The following is a 16,456-nucleotide window of genomic DNA, read 5'->3' on the forward strand; positions in this document are numbered from 1 at the left end:
AATTCTCCCAAATATGCCCTGAATTCAGAAATCTGAATGACAACCAAAAACTCCCATTCCTACTGGGGGAGGAGAGAAGCTGTGTAACACTGGCGGCACACTATGTTACAGCTTGCCATGAACAGAGGGACAACCAGTAAACTAAGACAAGAATATATATAAACAAGGCGAATGTATATTTATAAACTGTATGAATAGAACCGCGTTTATGTGTTCAACCATAAATGTATTTTGATGCTTTGGCAACATAAGATGTACCTTATCATGCCAATAAAGCGATTTGAATTGTGAATTGTGAATTGGGTGGGTGTCCCTTTAAATCACAGAATCACAGAAACCCCACAGTGCAGATAGAGGCCATTTCGGCCCATCGAGCCTACACCGACACATATACCACCCGATCCCCGTAACCCCACATATTTAATCCCCCTAACACTAAGGGTCAATTTATCATAGCCAATCAACCTAACCTGCACATTTTTGGAGGGGGTGGGTGTCCCTTTAAATGTGGAGGGAGTGGGTGTCCCTTTAAATGTGGAGGGTTCCTCAAAAAGACAGAAACAAACAACATAGAAACACAACCCAGTAAACTGTACAACACCAAAAAATCGTACAGATGGGCCAAAAACGACACGGAAAAATACCAGAAAACAATTAGCAATGCATCAACTCAAGCTCTCTTAGACACCTTTCTGGATAACATATACACTCACAATAAAGAAGGTGTAAACCGGGCAGTTATTAAACTAAACAATATTTTTGATAATTTGGCAACAAATGCAAACTTGAAAGCTCGCAAGAACAAACCCAAAACAAAAAACTATGAAAAATGGTTTGACCGAGATTGCCATAACATGAGGAAAAAACTTAGAAAAATATCAAACCAAAAACACAGACATCCAGAAAACGAGGAATTACGCCTTACTTATTGTCAGACACTAACACAATACAGAAACACACTCAGAACCAAAAAAGAGCAATATATTAAGAATACACTCAGCTCCATGGAGGAATCCATTGATTCCAATTTTTTCATTGAAAACTTGAAAACACTACACAAAAAACAACACGACGATTTGGCCATTCAAAATGGGGACACATGGGTAAACCACTTTGAAAAATTATACCAGAAAAACACACTAAGACCAGAGCAACACCAAATATGCAAAAAACTGGAAAAGCTAGAAATGGCCATAAAAGATAACCAAAACCCGCTAGACGCCATAATAACAGAAAAAGAACTTCTTGAAAAACTCAAGGACCTGCGACCAGGAAAAGCCTGCGGGGCAGACGGCATACTAAACGAGATGATTAAACACACAGACAACAAAATGAAACTGGCTATCCTAAAACTCTTCAACTTGGTTCTGAGTGTCGGTTATTTCCCTGATATCTGGAATAAAGGACTCATAACGCCCATATACAAAAGTGGGGACAAAATCGACCCAAACAACTATCGAGGCATCTGTGTAAACAGTAACCTGGGGAAGGTATTCTGTAGCATCATAAACAAAAGACTTATAAACTTCCTTGAGGAGCACAATGTCTTGAGTAAAAGCCAAATTGGATTCCTGCCAAACTATAGAACATCCGATCATATCTTCACCCTACAGACCCTAATTGACAAACACGTTCACCATAACAAAAGCAAAATCTACGCATGCTTTGTAGATTTCCAGAAAGCTTTCGACTCCATCTGGCATGACGGTTTATTCCTGAAACTTATCGAAAGCGGGGTAGGAGGGAAAACATATGATGTAATTAAATCAATGTATACAAACAACAAATGTGCAGTTAAAATTGGAGACAAACAAACAAAATACTTCCCACAGGGGCAGGGGGTGACGCAGGGCTCGCCAATCTCACCGACACTCTTTAATATTTACATAAATGGATTGGCAAAACTACTTGAACAATCTACAGCACCCGGCCTCACCCTATATGAATCCAAGGTTAAATTCCTCCTCTATGCAGACGACCTGGTTCTGCTGTCACCAACTAAAGAGGGTCTACAGCAGAACCTGGACCTGCTGGAGTCGTACTGCCAGACTTGGGCCCTGACAATAAATCCCCAAAAAACCAAAGTCCTTGTGTTCCAGCAAAGATCCAAACATCAGGGACCAAAATAAATTTCACAGTAGGAACAACCAAAATTGAACAAACCAATAACTACACATACTTGGGCTTAAAAATCAGTTCTACGGGAAACTTCAAACTGGCTGTGAATGAACTGAAAGAGAAAGCAAGAAGGGCTTTCTATGCCATCAAAAAATCAATCCAAATAGAAATCCCAATTAGCATTTGGCTCAAAATTTTCAAATCAGTAATTGAACCAACTGCACTCTATGGCAGTGAAGTATGGGGACCGCTAACTCAACAAGAATTCGCAAAATGGGACAAACACCCAATTGAGATCCTACATGCAGAATTCTGTAAAAGTATGCTCCGGACTCAAAGGAAAACAGTAAACAATGCATGCAGGGCGGAACTAGGCCAATATCCATTAATAATCACTATCCAAAAAAGAGCCACCAAATTTTGGAATCACCTACAAATGAGCAACCCCCAATGCTATCACTACGACGCCCTGAAATGCCAAGAGCTGACCATAAAGAAGAATACCCTCAGTCAACTAGTCCTGGGACTCAGTGAAGTAACTATTAACAATACTAACAATAACCAGCCCCAGGACAGTGACAGGGTAACACAAAGAATTCGACCCAACACAATCGTCGCTAAGCAAAAGGAAAAATATCTGACATATTGGGCAGAAACAACAAAAACCCAAAGCAAACTCAATTGCTACTTGGCCCTAAACAGACAATACAACATAGCTGATTACCTGACCATGGTAAAGGATAACAAACTGAGAAGAAACTTGACAAGGTACAGACTTAGCGAACATAGCCTAGCGATCGAAAAAGGCAGACACAGGCAGACCAGGCTGCCAAGAGAAGACAGGATATGCTCTCACTGCAGTCAGGGAGTAGTGGAGACAGAGATGCACTTCCTCACAGCCTGTGGAAAATATCAGGACATCAGGGAGAATTTCTACCAAAAATTCTCACAAATATGCCCTGAATTCAGAAATCTGAATGACAACCAAAAACTCCCATTCCTACTGGGAGAGGAGAGAAGCTGTGTAACACTGGCGGCACACTATGTTACAGCTTGCCATGAACAGAGGGACAACCAGTAAACTAAGAAATGAATATATATAAACAATGCGAATGTATATTTATACACTCAGGGATATGCCTGTTTATACACTGTATGAATAGAACTGCGTTTATGTGCTCAACCATAAATGTATTTTGATGCTTTGGCAACATAAGATGTAACTTATCATGCCAATAAAGCGATTTGAATTGTGAATTGTGAATTGGGTGGGTGTCCCTTTAAATGTGGAGGGGGTGTGTGCCCCTTTAAATGTGGAGGGGGTGGCTGTCCCTTTAAATGTGGTGGGGGTGGGTGTCCCTTTAAATGTGGAGAGGCGGGGCCGCGCATGCTCATTCGGCCCCACCACAACACGAGGCTGCCAGTGCGCCTGCGCGCGGCCTCCGGGGAGCTGACGGAAGGCCGGGCCCGGGGAAGAGGCGGAATCAGCGGCCGGGGTAAAGTAAAGTGTTGGGGAAGCGATTTAAATCGAGGTGAGGGGGGAGCGGAGAGCGAGATTATAAAGTAAAAGACGAGAAAAACCAAACCTGAGGGTCGGGCGGGCGGGACCTCCGCGGACACCGAACGGAGCGGAATTGAGCCGCGCGGGGGGGGGCGGAGTGAGCCGGAGCAATGTGATTCTGATTGACGGGAGTGCGGACCAATAGGAAGAGGGCTGGGAGGACTGAACTGGGCGGTCTGGTCCTCCAACCAATGGCGGCGCGGCTAGGGGGCGGGACCTTCCTCCCCGGCGCTGGGGCTGGGGCCCGATTGTGACGTTAGCAGAGGAAGCGGCCCAATCAGGTGGATGGAGGCCCGACCCCGCCTGTGACTGACGGGAGCTCTGACCAATAGGACGAGGGCTGAGGTGGGAGGCCAGAACTGGGCGGCCTGGTCCTCCAACCAATGGCGGCGCGGCTAGGGGGCGGGGCCTCCTCTCCAGCTCATGTGCGCTGGGGCCGATTGTGACGCGCTGTCCCCAGGTGAGAGCAGCTCAGTCAGCACAGAGCTGGGGCTGGAATCTGGGAGAGGGGCCGCAGGCAGCACAGAGCTGGGGCTGGAATCTGGGAGAGGGGCCGCAGGCAGCACAGAGCTGGGGCTGGAATCTGGGAGTGGGGCCGCAGGCAGCACAGAGCTGGGGCTGGAATCTGGGAGAGGGGCCGCAGGCAGCACAGAGCTGGGGCTGGAATCTGGGAGAGGGGCCGCAGGCAGCACAGAGCTGGGGCTGGAATCTGGGAGAGGGGCCGCAGGCAGCACAGAGCTGGGGCTGGAATCTGGGAGAGGGGCCGCAGGCAGCACAGAGCTGGGGCTGGAATCTGGGAGAGGGGCCGCAGGCAGCGGGCCTGGCAATGGGGCACAAGCTTCACAATACAAGCTTCTTTCAAATGCAAAATTGTTTCCTACAGACAGCCTTGGTCACTCTGCAAAAAAAACTGTTTAACAATTCATCATAACTCCCCTGCTTTAGGAGAGGCGTAGAGTGCAAAAGCAAGGAAGTTATGATGAAACTGTGTAAAAGACTGGAGTCAGCTGTGGCTCAGTGGATAGCAGAGTCAGAAGGTTGTGGGTTCAAATCCCGCTCCAGGGACTTGAGCACATAAAGCGAGGCTGACACTCCAGTGCGGTGCTGAGGGAGTGCCGCACTGTCAGAGGGGCAGTACTGAGGGAGCGCCGCACTGTCGGAGGGGCAGTACTGAGGGAGCGCCGCACTGTCGGAGGGGCAGTACTGAGGGAGCGCTGCACTGTCGGAGGGGCAGTACTGAGGGAGTGCCGCACTGTCGGAGGGGCAGTACTGAGGGAGCGCCGCACTGTCGGAGGGGCAGTACTGAGGGAGTGCCGCACTGTCTGAGGGGCAGTACTGAGGGAGCACCGCACTGTCGGAGGGACAGTACTGAGGGGGCGCCGCACTGTTGGAGGGTCAGTACTGAGGGAGCGCTGCACTGTCGGAGGGGCAGTACTGAGGGAGTGCCGCACTGTCGGAGGGGCAGTACTGAGGGAGCGCCGCACTGTGGGAGGGACAGTACTGAGGGAGCGCCGCACTGTCGGAGGGGCAGTACTGAGGGAGCGCTGCACTGTCGGAGGGGCAGTACTGAGGGAGCGCCGCACTGTCGGAGGGGCAGTACTGAGGGAGCGCCGCACTGCCAGAGGGGCAGTGCTCAGGGAGCACTGCTCCATTGGAGGGGCAGTACTGCGGGAGCGCCGCACTGTCAGGGAAGCAATGCTGTGGGAGTGCCGCAATGTCGGAGGGGCAGTAATGAAGGAGCGCTGCAGTGTCGGAGGTGCTGTCTTACTGATGAGATGTTAACCTGAGGCCCCCGTCTGCCCCCTCAGGTGGACGTAAAAGATCCCGTGGTACTACTTCGAATAAGTTATTCCCGGTGTTTTGAGCCCAATATTTATCCCTCAATCAACATGACGAAAAAGCAGATTATCTGCTCATTATCTCATTGCTGTTTGTGGGAGCTTGCTGTGCGCAATTTGACTGCCGCGTTTCCCACATTACAACAGTGACTACACTTCAAAAGTACTTCATTGGCTGTAAAGCGCTTTGGGACGTCCAGTGGTCGTGAAAGGCAGTTAAGAAGGCAAATGGAATGCTGGCCTTCATTACAAAATGATTCGAGTACAGGAGTAAAGAAGTCTTACTCCAGTTATGTCTTCTTCTTAGGCAGTCCCTCGGAACCGAGGATGACTTGCTTACACATTAAAAATGAGTTCTCAGGTGACTGATGAGTCTAATGTGGGACCTACAGTCTCTGTCACAGGTGGGGCAGACGGTGGTTGAAGGGGCAGGTGGGTGGGGTGCTTGGGTTGACGTGTGCTCCTTCCGCTTGGCTTCCGCTTGCTCCCGGCAAAGGGACTCGAGGTGTTCGGCGCCTTCCCGGAAGCTTCTCCTCCACTTTGTGAGGTCTTGGACCAGGAATTCCCAGCTATCAGTGGGAATGTTGCCCTTTTTCAAGGAGGCTTTGAGAGTGTCCTTGAAGCATTTCCTCTGTCCACCTGGGGCTCTTTTGCCGTGTCGGAGCTCCGAGTAGAGCGCTTGTTTCGGGAGTCTCGTATCGGGCATGCGGACAGTGTGACCCATCCACCGGAGCTGATCAAGCGTGGTCAAAGCTTCGATGCTGGGGATGTTGGCCTGAGCGAGAACACTGACGTTGGTGCGTCTATCCTGCCAATGGATTTGCAGGATCTTGCGGCGGCAGCGTTGGTGGTATCTCTCCAGTGCACCTCAAATCACTGGAGAGGTACCACCAATGCTTCCTCCAATTATATAGGGCCTTGGTGAGACCACACCTGGAGTACTGTGTACAATTTTGGTCTCCTTACCTAAGAAAGGATAAACTTGCCATAGAGGGAGTGCAACGAAGGTTCACGAGATCGATTCCTGGGATGGCGGGACTGTCGTATGAGAAGAGATTGAGTAAACTAGGCCTGTATTCTCTTGAATTCAGAAGAATGAGAGGGGATCTCATTGAAGCAGACACAATTATTACAGGGCCTGATAGGGTGGATGCTGGGAGAATGTTTCCCTTGGCTGGGGAGTCTAGAAACAGGGGCCACAGCCTCAGGATAAAGGGTAGGCCATTCAGGACTGAGATGAGAAGAAATTTCTCCACACAGAGGGTGGTGAATCTTTGGAATTCTCTACCCCAGAGGGCTGTGGAGGCTCAGTCATTGAGTATATTCAAAACAGAAGTCGATAGATTTCTGACTAGTAAGGGCATCAAGGGATAGGGCGATAGGGCCGGTGAATGGAGTTGAGGCAGAAGATCAGCCATGATCTCACTGAATGGCGGAGCAGGCTCGAAGGGCCGAATGGCCGACTCCTGCTCCTATTTCTTATGTTCTTATAAATGCAAGTCTATCTTTCTTATTGTGTCCAATTCTGGGCACCGCACTTTAGGAAGGATGTGAAGGCCTTAGAGAGGAATGGTTCCAGGAATGAGGGACTTCAGTTATGTGGAGAGACTGGAGAAGCTGGGGTTGTTCTCCTTAGAGCAGAGAAGGTTGAGAGGAGATTTAATGGAGGTGTTCAAAATCGTGAGGGTGTCTGGACAGAGTAGAGAGAGAGAACCAGAGGACAGATTTAAGGTGATTGTCAGAAGGTCCAAAGGCTCCTCACAGCTTACTGTCCCACCCAGCTTTGTATCATCAGCAAACTTGGATACATTACACTCGGTCCCTTCATCCAGGTCATTAGTATAGATTGTAAATAGCTGAGGCCCCAACACTGATCCATGCGGCACCCCACTAGATACAGCCTGCCAACCTGAAAAAGATCTGTTTGTCCCTGCTCTCTGTTTTCTGTCCGTTAACCAATCCTCTATCCATGCGACTATATTACCCCCAACCCCATGAGCCCTAATCTTGTGTAATAACCTTTTATGTGGCACCTTATTGAATGCCTTTTGGAAATCCAAATATACTACATCCACTGGTTCCCCTCAACCTACCCTGTTAGTTACATCCTCAAAAAACTCTAATAAATTTGTCAAACACGATTTCCTTTTCATAAAACCATGTTGACTCTGCCGAATCATGTTATGATTTTCTAAGTGACTTGATACCACTTCCTTAACAATGGATTCCAGCATTTTCCCGATGATTGATGTAGCTTTCAAAAGCTCTTATAATAATGTGTCCGTGACTACACAAACCACCCTGGGTACAGGTATATTGTGTATCAGTAAAACAGTCCGTGACTACACAAACCACTCTGGGTACGGGTATATTGTGTATCAGTAAAACAGTCCGTGACTACACAAACCACTCTGGGTACGGGTATATTGTGTATCAGTAAAACAGTCCATGACTACACAAACCACTCTGGGTACAGGTATATTGTGTATCAGTAAAACAGTCCGTGACTACACAAACCACTCTGGGTACAGGTATATTGTGTATCAGTAAAACAGTCTGTGACTACACAAACCACTCTGGGTACGGGTATATTGTGTATCAGTAAAACAGTCCGTGACTACACAAACCACTCTGGGTACAGGTATATTGTGTATCAGTAAAACAGTCCGTGACTACACAAACCACTCTGGGTCCAGGTATATTGTGTATCAGTAAAACAGTCCGTGACTACACAAACCAGTCTGGGTCCAGGTATATTGTGTATCAGCAAAACAGTCTGTGACTACACAAACCACTCTGGGTACAGGTATACTGTGTATCAGTAAAACAGTCCGTGACTACACAAACCACTCTGGGTCCAGGTATATTGTGTATCAGCAAAACAGTCCGTGACTACACAAACCACTCTGGGTCCAGGTATACTGTGTATCAGTAAAACAGTCCGTGACTACACAAACCACTCTGGGTCCAGGTATATTGTGTATCAGCAAAACAGTCCGTGACTACACAAACCACCCTGGGTACAGGTATACTGTGTATCAGTAAAACAGTCCGTGACCACACAAACCACTCTGGGTCCAGGTATATTGTGTATCAGTAAAACAGTCCGTGACTACACAAACCACTCTGGGTACAGGTATATTGTGTATCAGTAAAACAGTCCGTGACTACACAAACCGCTCTGGGTACGGGTATATTGTGTATCAGTAAAACAGTCCGTGACTACACAAACCACTCTGGGTCCAGGTATATTGTGTACCAGTAAAACAGTCCATGACTACACAAACCACTCTGGGTCCAGGTATATTGTGTACCAGTAAAACAGTCCGTGACTACACAAACCACTCTGGGTACAGGTATATTGTGTATCAGTAAAACAGTCCATGACTACACAAACCACTCTGGGTACAGGTATATTGTGTATCAGTAAAACAGTCCGTGACTACACAAACCACTCTGGGTACAGGTATATTGTGTATCAGTAAAACAGTCCGTGACTACACAAACCACTCTGGGTCCAGGTATAGTGTGTATCAGTAAAACAGGTTTATTAAGCATTAAACATCCGGTACAAAGAAGTCGTACTTAACAAGAAGATACTCACAGTCTGTTCGTTCAAACCCCGGCGTTCCTTCCGAGTGAGCGTGGTGCAAGTCTCCTGATGTATCTTGCTGTGTTCCGTTGACCCATGCGCGCTACCTTGGGATCTTGCTGTGTTCTGTTGACCGAAGCTCCTATCAATCTCTGGTTACACGGTGCGCGCTTTCGATGTTCAAAAACTGTATCTTTATTTTTCCCTCTCGTTTTGCCTACGTGGCAGTAATTAACCCTCTAACACCTGGTAAAAAGTCTTGCTTCCCTCGTTACCCACCTTATAACCTTGTTTGATCCTTCTGACTTTTTCTCCATGCATAACAAAGTACCCTTATCTCAGATCTTGACTTTTCACAGAACACTCCCCAGAATGTTGACAAAACAGTCGGTCCATCCGATAGCTGGACCAATGAAGGACGTCTCCAACTCTTATCTATCTCTCTAGTTTTTATCTCTTTAAGCATAATATTGCTGAATTCCTCGTCTCCGTAAAGTTAACACAACATTCCATTACTTCAGTAATTTTAAACAGAGCTTTTTAGTCAGGTTGGCATAATCCCATCCTGCTTTGCTCGCAGCCATTCTCCATTTTATACAGGCTTTTAGGATCTTAACATACAATTTCACATATTATAGTTATATTAGAATGGTTATAGAATCTTAATAATGTTTACTAAATCCTACAGGTACACCCTATCCTACACTGATGTCACGCTAACTGGCCTGTAGTTCCCTGTTTTTCCTCTCCCTCCTTTCTTGAATAGCGGTGTTACATTTGCGACCTTCCAATCCGCTGGGACCATTCTACAATCTCGGGAATTTTGGAAGATCAAAACCAATGCATCCACTATCTCTTCAGCCACCTCTTTTACAACCCTAGGATGTAGGCCGTCGGGTCCAGGGGATTTGTCGGCTTTTAGTCCCATTAGTTTTCCGAGTACCTTTTCTCTACTTATATTAATGACGTTAAGTTCCTCACCCTCATTACACCCTTGGTTCCCCACCATTGTTGCTGTGCTTTTTGTGTCTTCTACTGTGAAGACATTTTTTTAATGTTTCTGCTGTTTTCTTATTCCCCATAATAATTTCTGCTGCCTCAGCCTCTAACATAGAAACATAGAAGATAGGAGCAGGAGTAGGCCATTCGGCCCCTCGAGCCTGCTCCACCATTCAATGAGATCATGGCTGATCATCAAAATTCAGTACCCTGTCCCTATAGAAACATAGGCTAAACCTATTACAACACAGTCCAAGCAGAATCTATTACCTGTGAACCAACAGCTTCAAATATCTGATTAATCATTCCAGTAAAATATTTGAATTCACAGCGGAAGATAAGCTGTTTTACCTCTACGATAGATGGGTTCATGTTCCGGAATATGCAGAGCCAGTATACACACGCCTGCCTTGTACTGAAGGGTCTGCAATGTTAAAAACAATGTTTGGCAGGTTTTCTCAATTACAAAAATGAATCTGACCAGCACAAGTCAAATGAGGAATATCCGGGGGCAGTAGATGACACACGGTCCAACCACCCAGTCCCCAGGTTTGACACATACCGTACACTACTCTGCCCATCTTACCTTCAGCCGCCTGTTCAGCCATTCATTACACACCACATTCAGTGTTCTCGCAGCTCTGTACATGTGTACGTATGTTGGAAAGTACAGGGGCTGCACTGTGGTACAAAGCAGTAACATAGTGAGGGATTGAGATGACAACACAAAAAAAACAGGTTTTAGCTGTTTATTGATATCTTCTCAACCCTGAGATAAGACAGACCCTGACTACACACTCCAGCCTGTTGGTATTACTATTACATACAGGACTTACATGGGCAGCTTTGTTCCTTTTCATCAGCATCGTGACATACAACTCAAAGTACAGTGAGATAAGGTAGCAGCTGGTGTGAATGGGGGGCTAGAGGGAGGACAATGACGAGGAGGAGATAGGTTCTTGTGACCAATTCCCCACATGGTCAGCTCTCAATCATACAGAGGCTAGCTGCTTCCCTGCATTTATATAGTGCCTTTCACGACCACCGGACTTCTCAAAGCACTTTACAGCCAATTAAGTACTTTTTTTTTTTGAAGTGAAGTCACTGTTGCAATGTAGGAAAGGGACCAACGTTTACTTTTGCTACTCTTTTCCTTTTTACATACTTGTAGAAACTCTTACAATCTGCTTTTATATTTCTTACTAGTTTTCTCTCATTCTATTTTTTCCCCTTTTTATCAACTTTTTGGTCAACCTTTACTGGTTTCTGAAACTCTCCCAATCCTCAGGCTTACTATTATTCTTTGCAACATTATAAGCTTCTTCTTTCAATCTAATGTTATCCTTAACTTCTTTAGTTAGCCACGGTTGGAACACTTTTCCTGTGGAGTTTTTGTTTCTCAATGGAATGTATTTTTGTTGAGAATGATGAAATATTTCTTTAAATGCTAGCCACTGCTTATCTACCGCCATATCTTTTAATCTATTTTTCCAATCTACCTTAGCCAACTCGCCCCTCATACCTATGCAATAGGCTTTATTTAAGTTTAAGACTCTAGTTTTGGACTGAGGCAAGTGCCTCTCAAAATTAACATAAAATTCTATCATATTATGATCACTCTGCCCCAGAGGATCCTTTACTATGAGATTGCTAATTAACCCTGTCTCATTACACAACATATGATCTAAAATAGCCTGTTCCCTGGTTGGTTCCATGAAATATTGTTTTAGGAAACTGTCCCAAATGCATCCCATGAACTCATCCTCCAGACTACCTTTGCCAATTTGATTTGTCCATTCTATATGAAGATTAAAGTTCCCCAAGATTATTGCATTATTTTTGTAGCAAGCTCCTGCTATTTCTTGATTAATATTCTGTCCAACGGTTTAGCTACGGTTAGGAGGCCTATATACTACTACCAGTGTTTTCTACCCCTTGTTATTCCTTAGCTCCTTATTCTACTTCCTGATCTTCCGAGTCGAGATCCTTTCTCGCTTCCGTTTTTCAAAATGACGGCCACGGGATCTTTTATGCCCCCCTGCGATGGCAGAGGGGACCTTGGTTTAACGTTGCATCCGAAAGATGTCACCGCTGACAGAGCAGCTCTCCCTCAGTACTGCCCTGGAGTGTCAGCCTAGATACGTGCTCAAGTCTCCAGAGTGGGACTCAAACCCACAACCTTCTGACTCTAGATGTGAGAGTGTCATCCACTGAGCTGAGGCTGACCCCTCTTAAACTCCAGCCTAGTTACTAGGGTTGTCAGCATCTTCAAACCGCCCCCGACCCCCCCAACCCCGTAATTGCCATTATTAACACAGAACAGTCCTTCATGTGATTAACAGCAGAATGGGACCAGTGCGCTCAGGTGTGAAGTCGCTGGTGTCTCAGCAGGCGAGTTGAACTGGTGAATTCCTTTTCACACACTGAGCAGGTGAACAGCCTCTCCCCGGTGTGCAGTCGCTGGTGTCTCACCAGGTGCGATAACTGACCAAACCTCTTCCCGCAGTGAGAGCAGCTGAACGGCCTCTCCCTGGTGTGGATGCATCGATGCTTCTTCAAGCCCTTGGAGCATTTGAAACTCTTGTCGCAGTCGGAACATTTAAACGGCCTCTCGTCAGTGTGAACCAGCTGGTGTTCCCGCAGAGAGGTGAGACGAGTGAATCCTTTCCCGCACTCGGAGCAGGAGAACGGCCTCTCGTCAGTGTGAACCAGCTGGTGTTTCCGCAGAGTGGAGGGACGATTGAATCCTTTCCCGCACTCGGAGCAGGTGAACAGCCTTTCGTCAGTGTGAACTCGCTGGTGCAGCCGCAGAGAGGAGGGACGAGTGTATCCTTTCCCGCACTCGGAGCAGGAGAACGGCCTCTCGTCAGTGTGAACCAGCTGGTGTATCAGCAGGGTGGAGGAGAGAGTGAATCCCTTCCCACACACGGAACAGGTGAACGGCCTCTCCCCGGTGTGAACACGCTTGTGTGTCAACAGCTGGCAAGACTGGTTAAACCTCTTCTCACAATTAGAGCAGGCAAACGGCTTCTCCCCGGCGTGAACTTGCCGGTGTCTCAGCAGAACGGATTGTGTAGTGAATCCCTTCCCGCACACTGAGCAGGTGAACGGCCTCTCCCCGGTGTGAACTCGCCGGTGTCTCAGCAGAGCGGATTGTGCAGTGAATCCCTTCCCGCACACAGAGCAGGTGAACGGCCATTTCACAGAGTGACTGCGTTGATGAGTCTGCAGCTCGGAAAGGCAACTGAATCCTATCCCGCATTCCCGACATTTGCACGGACTCTCCTCGCTTTGGTTACACTTGTGCCTCCCCAGGCTGCACCTTCGGTTGAATCCACGTCCACACACAAGACACGTGTGCAGTTTGCCCGCACTCTGATTGCTGCTTTCCGCTTCCATATGTCGATGATATTCAGGTCCTGATGAATCGAGTGACTCTGTCAGATCTTCGTGTGAAGTTTGCGTTAAGCTGCCCGTCTGCAATTCTCCCCTTGCAAGAGACAGTAAAAGAGGTTTATATAAGTAATTAATGCAAATACAGGAAAGAAAATAAAGAAAGACTGGCCTTTAGACAGCGCCTTTCACGACCAACGGTTTTACAGTCAATGAAGTACTTTCTGAAGTGTAGTCGCTGTTGTAATGTGGGAAACACTGCAGCCAATTTGCATGATCAATAATGGCCAGGACACCGGGGATAACTTTCCTGCCCTTCTTCGAAATAATGGGAGCTTTTATGTCCACCTGAACGTCTCTTCCGAAAGACGGCCCTCCGACAGCGCGGCGCTCCCTCAGTACTGCTCCTCTGACAGTGTGGCGCTCCCCTAGTACTGACCCTCCGACAGTGCGGCGCTCCCTCAGTACTGACCCTCTGACAGTGTGGCGCTCCCCTAGTACTGACCCTCCGACAGTGCGGCGCTCCCTCAGTACTGCCCCTCTGACAGTGCGGCGCTCCCTCAGTACTGCCCCTCCGACAGTGCAGCGCACCCTCAGTACTGCCCCTCCCACAGTGCAGCACTCCCTCAGTACTGCCCCTCCGACAGTGCGGCGCTCCCTCAGTACTGCCCCTCCCACAGTGCAGCACTCCCTCAGTACTGCCCCTCTGACAGTGCAGCACTCCCTCAGTACTGCCCCTCCGACAGTGCAGCGCTCCCTCAGTACTGACCCTCCAACAGTGCGGCGCTCCCTCAGCACTGCCCCTCCGACAGTGCGGCGCTCCCTCAGTACTGCCCCTCCGACAGTGCGGCGCCCCCTCAGTACTGCCCCTCTGACAGTGTGGCGCTCCCCCAGCACCACACCGGAGTGTCAGCCTCGCTTTATGTGCTCAAGTCCCTGGAGCGGGATTTGAACCCACATCCCTGGAGCGGGACTTGAACCCACAACCTTCTGACTCTGCTATCCACTGAGCCACAGCTGGCTCCAGTCTTTTACACAGTTTCATCATAACTTCCTTGCTTTTGCACTCTATGCCTCTCCTAAAGCAGGGGAGTTATGATGAATTGTTAAACAGTTTTTTTTTTGCAGAGTGACCAAGGCTGTCTGTAGGAAACAATTTTACATTTCAAAGAAGCTTGTATTGTGAAGCTTCTGCCCCATTGCCAGGCCCGCTGCCTGCGGCCCTTCTCCCAGATTCCAGCCCCAGCTCTGTGCTGCCTGCGGCCCCTCTCCCAGATTCCAGCCCCAGCTCTGTGCTGCCTGCGGCCCCTCTCCCAGATTCCAGCCCCAGCTCTGTGCTGCCTGCGGCCCCTCTCCCAGATTCCAGCCCCAGCTCTGTGCTGCCTGCGGCCCCTCTCCCAGATTCCAGCCCCAGCTCTGTGCTGACTGAGCTGCTCTCACCTGGGGACAGCGCGTCACAATCGGCCCCAGCGCACCTGAGCTGGAGAGGAGGCCCCGCCCCCTTGCCGCGCCACCATTGGTTGGAGGACCAGGCCACCCAGTTCAGTCCTCCCACCTCAGCCTTCTTCCTATTGGTCAGAGCTCCCGTCAGTCACAGGCCGGATCGGGCCTCCATCCACTTGATTGGGCCTCTTCCTCTGATGACGTCACAATCGGGCCCCAGCCTCAGCGCCGGAGAGGAGGCCCCGCCCCCTTGCCGCGCCGCCATTGGTTGGAGGACCAGGCCGCCCAGTTCAGTCCTCCCAGCTCAGCCCTCTTCCTATTGGTCCGCGCTCCCGTCAGTCAGAAACACGTTGCTCCGGCTCACTCCGCCCCCCCGCGCGGCTCAATCCGCTCCGTTCGGGCTCCGCGGAGGTCCCGCCCGACTCTCAGGTTTGGTTTTTCCCGTATTTTACTTTATAATCTCGCTCTCCGCTCCCCCCTCACCTCAATTTAAATCGATTCCCCAACACTTTACTTTACCCCGGCCGCTGATTCCGCCTCTTCCCCGGGCCCGGCTTTCAGGCTGCTGCCCGGAGGCCCCGCGCAGGCGCACTGGCAGCCTCGTGTTGTGGTGGGGCCGAATGAGCATGCGCGGCCCCCGCTCTCCACATTTAAAGGGACACCCACCCCCTCCACATTTAAAGGACATCCACCCCCTCCACATTTAAAGGGACACCCACCCCCCTCCGCATTTCAAGGGACACCCACCCCCCTCCGCATTTCAAGGGACACCCACCCCCCCTCCGCATTTAAAGGGACACCCACCCCCCTCCGCATTTAAAGGGACACCCAACCCCCTCTGCATTTCAAGGGACACCCACCCCCCCTCCGCATTTCAAGGGACACCCTCCCCCCTCCGCATTTCAAGGGACACCCTCCCCCCTCCGCATTTCAAGGGACACCCTCCCCCCTCCGTATTTCAAGGGACACCCTCCCCCCTCCGCATTTCAAGGGACACCCACCCCCCCTCCGTATTTAAAGGGATATCCACCCCCTCCGCATTTAGAGGGATATCCACCCCCTCCACATTTAAAGGGACACCCACCCCCCTCCGCATTTCAAGGGACACCCACCCCCCCTCCGCATTTCAAGGGACACCCACCCCCCTCTGCATTTAAAGGGACACCCACCCCCCTCCGCATTTCAAGGGACACCCTCCCCCCTCCGCATTTCAAGGGACACCCTCCCCCCTCCGCATTTCAAGGGACACCCACCCCCTCCGTATTTAAAGGGATATCCACCCCCTCCACATTTAAAGGGACACCCACCCCCCTCCGCATTTCAAGGGACACCCACCCCCCTCCGCATTTAAAGGGACACCCACCCCCCTCCGCATTTAAAGGGACACCCACCCCCTCCGCAGTTAAAGGGACACCCACCCCCCTCCGCATTTCAAGGGACACCCTCCCCCCTCCGCATTTAAAGGGACACCCACCCCCTCCGCAGTTAAAGGGACACCCACCCCCCTCCGCA

At 49.3% G+C, this 16,456-nt stretch overlaps 2 protein-coding genes across 2 annotated transcripts in view; one reads left to right on the plus strand and one right to left on the minus strand.

Annotated features, from left to right (window-relative positions):
• Nucleotides 1-9,064: 9,064 nt before the first annotated feature.
• LOC147084205 (uncharacterized) lies at nt 9,065-13,591 on the minus strand. Its single transcript, XM_085979463.1, has one exon. The coding sequence runs from the start codon at nt 13,505-13,507 to the stop codon at nt 12,470-12,472; it is 1,038 nt and encodes a 345-aa protein (XP_085835589.1). The 5' UTR covers nt 13,508-13,591; the 3' UTR covers nt 9,065-12,469.
• Nucleotides 13,592-15,321: 1,730 nt separating this feature from the next.
• Nucleotides 15,322-16,456, plus strand: part of LOC147084206 (uncharacterized) — a 34,082-nt gene continuing 32,947 nt past the window's right edge. Inside the window, exon 1 of the mRNA XM_085979275.1 lies at nt 15,322-15,373. The gene's annotated coding sequence lies outside the window, so the exon portion shown is untranslated. The remainder of the gene's footprint in view (nt 15,374-16,456) is intronic.

This window comes from Somniosus microcephalus, unplaced genomic scaffold (assembly GCF_052327205.1).
Source record: "Somniosus microcephalus isolate GS21.2 unplaced genomic scaffold, FLI_Smic_1.0 unresolved_chr9, whole genome shotgun sequence".
Taxonomy (NCBI): Eukaryota; Metazoa; Chordata; class Chondrichthyes; order Squaliformes; family Somniosidae; genus Somniosus; species Somniosus microcephalus.

Excerpts from the sequence above, each read along its gene's own strand:
- LOC147084205 (XM_085979463.1), bottom strand. The coding sequence starts at position 13,507 with ATGGAAGCGGAAAGCAGCAATCAGAGTGCGGGCAAACTGCACACGTGT.